Raw genomic sequence first — 3158 nt, 5'->3', positions numbered from 1 at the left:
ATGTTTAACAGAATTGTAGTTATGTTGAATATAGATTGTATAATGTGATCGTTTAAGCTAAAACATATTTTTTTTAAATCTAAATTTTAACCAATTGTTTAAAATGTATTTATTTTGTATCTACTAGCTGATATGTGTTGGTGAAAACTGTACATGGCACTTCAAGGCAACTAGCATAAATGATTCTGCAATGTTCAAGGTCAGAAATTTCGACAACCAACACACATGTTCTTTAATGGACAATACATTCATACAATGCAAACCTACTGCCATGGTAGTTGGTAGCATGGTTATTCCAAAATATTCTGATCCTAAGACAATTTACACCCCAAAAGACATTCAATTTGACATGTTTGTCTGAACACGGCGTGAATCTAACCAACATGCAAGCCTGGAGAGCAAAGCAAAAGGCTTTACAGTTTTTGAGAGGTCATCCTGCTGACTCCTACAACAAATTGCCTAGTTATTTGTATATTCTAGAGAAGATTTATCCTGGGTCTGTAGTGAAATTGAAGAAGACAGATGATGACTGCTTCTTGTATATATTTGTTGCGATTTGTACGTCAATCAATGGTTAGGAATATTGTAGGCCAGTTGTAGTAGTTGATGAGACATTTTTAAAGTCAGCATACATGAGAATAATGCTAACATCCAGTACAATGGATGCAGCAGGTACTGAAGTTTTATTTGTAGAAATATTGTAGCTTGTATGTTTTTTGTAGTACTTCCAGATTAATTGTGGATATATTATAGAATAGTTGTAGTTTGTATATATATATGTCTTCTTCTGCATTTTTACTACAACCAATTAATTGCTTCTTGCCACATAATGTAGGTACCATATTACCATTGGCATATGTTGTTGTTGATTCAGAGAATGACGCATCATGAAAGTGGTTTTTTGAGCAATTCAAGCTCGCGTATGGTGAAAGACCAAATATGTGTGTTGTTTCAGATCGGAATGAGAGTATCTTGAAGGTAACATCTATTGTTTATCCCGGCATGCCCCATTATTCTTGCATGTGGCATATTTGGACAAATATACGGGCAAAGTTCAAGAAGGGACATCTTAAGCTAAGTGAATTATACTTTGCCACGGCGCGGTCATACACACTTGATGAATTTAATGAAAGGATGTCAAAGATTGAGGAGATTGACCCCCGTGTTAAAGCATACTTATACGATATTAGATATCATAGATGGTATCGAGTACATGCTACGGTGAACAGAACTTGGACTATGACATCAAACATTGCAGAGTCATTAAATGTTGTAACAAAATATGCAAGAGAGTTGCAGATAGTAGAACTATTAGAGTATATGAGGACCCTTCTTGAACGTTGGACGAAAGAAAAATTATTGAAAGCAAAGGGTACATTCACATACCTTGGATACAAATTCAACAAAGAGTTGGATGACAACAGCACATTGTCGCACAAGCTTAGAGTAAGATCAGATTATTTATTGAATCAAATTCATAAACAACATAATGTAGATTTTTTGTAGATATTTTGTATATATCTTGGTTTTAACCGTATATGAATTATTTTTTTGTTTGCAATGTACTCGTATGTGAGGGCTTCAACAGACTACATCCATACAGTAATAGATGGTATGAGGCGCTATATTGTTTGTCTTGAAAACAAGAAATGTAGTTGTGAGCAATTCCAGCTTGATGAACTACCTTGTCCACATGCTTTGGCTGCTTTAAGACAAAGGGATGAGTCTTTCGAAGAATATTGTTCTCTTTATTACATAAGGGAGAACCTCTTGCGTACTTATGAAATACCAGTAAATCCTCTACCTGATAAAAGCAAATGGAATGTGCCACAACATATAATTGAAGAAGTAGTAAATCCACCTAAAGGAGGGAAAAGGCAGCCAGGAAGACCTCAAAAAGAAAGATACAAAACATATGATGAAATAAATTCAAAGAAGTACAAAGTTTCATGCGGCAACTGTGGAGGAGAAGGGCATAACAAAAGATCTTGCAAGAATGCACCCTAAAAGAAATAAAATTTTATGTAGTTAACAGAATATTTCATAAAATTTGTTGGTTAGTTCTGGATAATAGATTTTGATGTGTAATCGTTGGTTTTTTTTAAGACCATAATGTAGTTAGTTAGGATTTTTCTAAATTGAGATAATACTTTCATAGATTAATTTGTTTATGAATGTTTTTTATATATATAATATAGAACTTTTTTATTATATATGGAATCCTTTACATAGTTGTTAATGTGTTTTTGCAGTTTATCTATAATAAAACTACAAAAAAGATACATGGTTTTTTTAAGATCATAATGTAGTTAGTTAGGATTTTTCTATAAATATGTAGGAAAGTAGTTAAAAAATTAAAATATTGTAGATGGAGTATTGTTTACATTCAAAATATGAATATAAAAGAAACAAAACACACTGTTAAAATAATCTACAAATTATCTACAAATACAACTACAAAAAAACTATAATATATGTAGCTGGCATAATATATAAATTAAAATTCAGGTAGAAAGAAGCTTTATGGTGAAAATAATGTAGATCAGAATAACTGTATAAAATTTCAGTTGGAAAGGATTTAAATGCTAAAAATAATGAAGTTCATGTACTGTAAAGATTCAACAAGTGAATATAAACCCAACAAAATGTTTTCATTTGAACTACAATACTGGAAAAGAAAAAAGAAACAAAGGCTACTATAATTGTAGCACAAGTCTGCTACAATTAAAATATAATAAATTGTTCAAAAACTTGTCTACAATCTATCTTATAAACTAGCATTAACTACACCAATTGTACTACATGTTCCATTCAAAACATTACAACTACTTTTTCTTCCTCCGGACTCGTGTTTTCTCATTCAAAACTGGTGCACCTTTCCTCCTTACCAATTTGCCTGTCACCTCACTATCACTAATTGCCCCAAGCTCCTGCTTCTTTCTAGCATAGTTCCAAAGTAGCGCTCCATAGCGTCTATGGTGTTGGTTAATATCAGAAAGGTCTTCTGGTAGAATTGATAATTCTCCAATACTAATATACTCTGCAAACGCAGCAACAAATACACTACAATCGCTGCAAAAGATAAAAAATATCAATATTTACCAAACCATCAGAAAAAGGGTTAAATGTATAGAAAGAAGGAAGATTTTTGTTACAGT

The 3158-nt window shown here is 32.2% G+C and overlaps 1 protein-coding gene across 1 annotated transcript; it reads left to right on the top strand.

Moving 5' to 3' along the window:
* Window positions 1-1560: 1560 nt before the first annotated feature.
* LOC142174343 (uncharacterized) lies at window positions 1561-2263 on the top strand. The gene is made up of 2 exons (XM_075240124.1): window positions 1561-1954; window positions 2253-2263. The coding sequence occupies exons 1-2, from the start codon at window positions 1561-1563 to the stop codon at window positions 2261-2263; spliced, it is 405 nt and encodes a 134-aa protein (XP_075096225.1).
* Window positions 2264-3158: the final 895 nt, after the last annotated feature.

The sequence above is a fragment of the Nicotiana tabacum genome, chromosome 20 (assembly GCF_000715075.1).
Source record: "Nicotiana tabacum cultivar K326 chromosome 20, ASM71507v2, whole genome shotgun sequence".
NCBI classification, from domain to species: domain Eukaryota; kingdom Viridiplantae; phylum Streptophyta; class Magnoliopsida; order Solanales; family Solanaceae; genus Nicotiana; species Nicotiana tabacum.
This window is presented reverse-complemented; position numbering and strand designations above follow the sequence as displayed.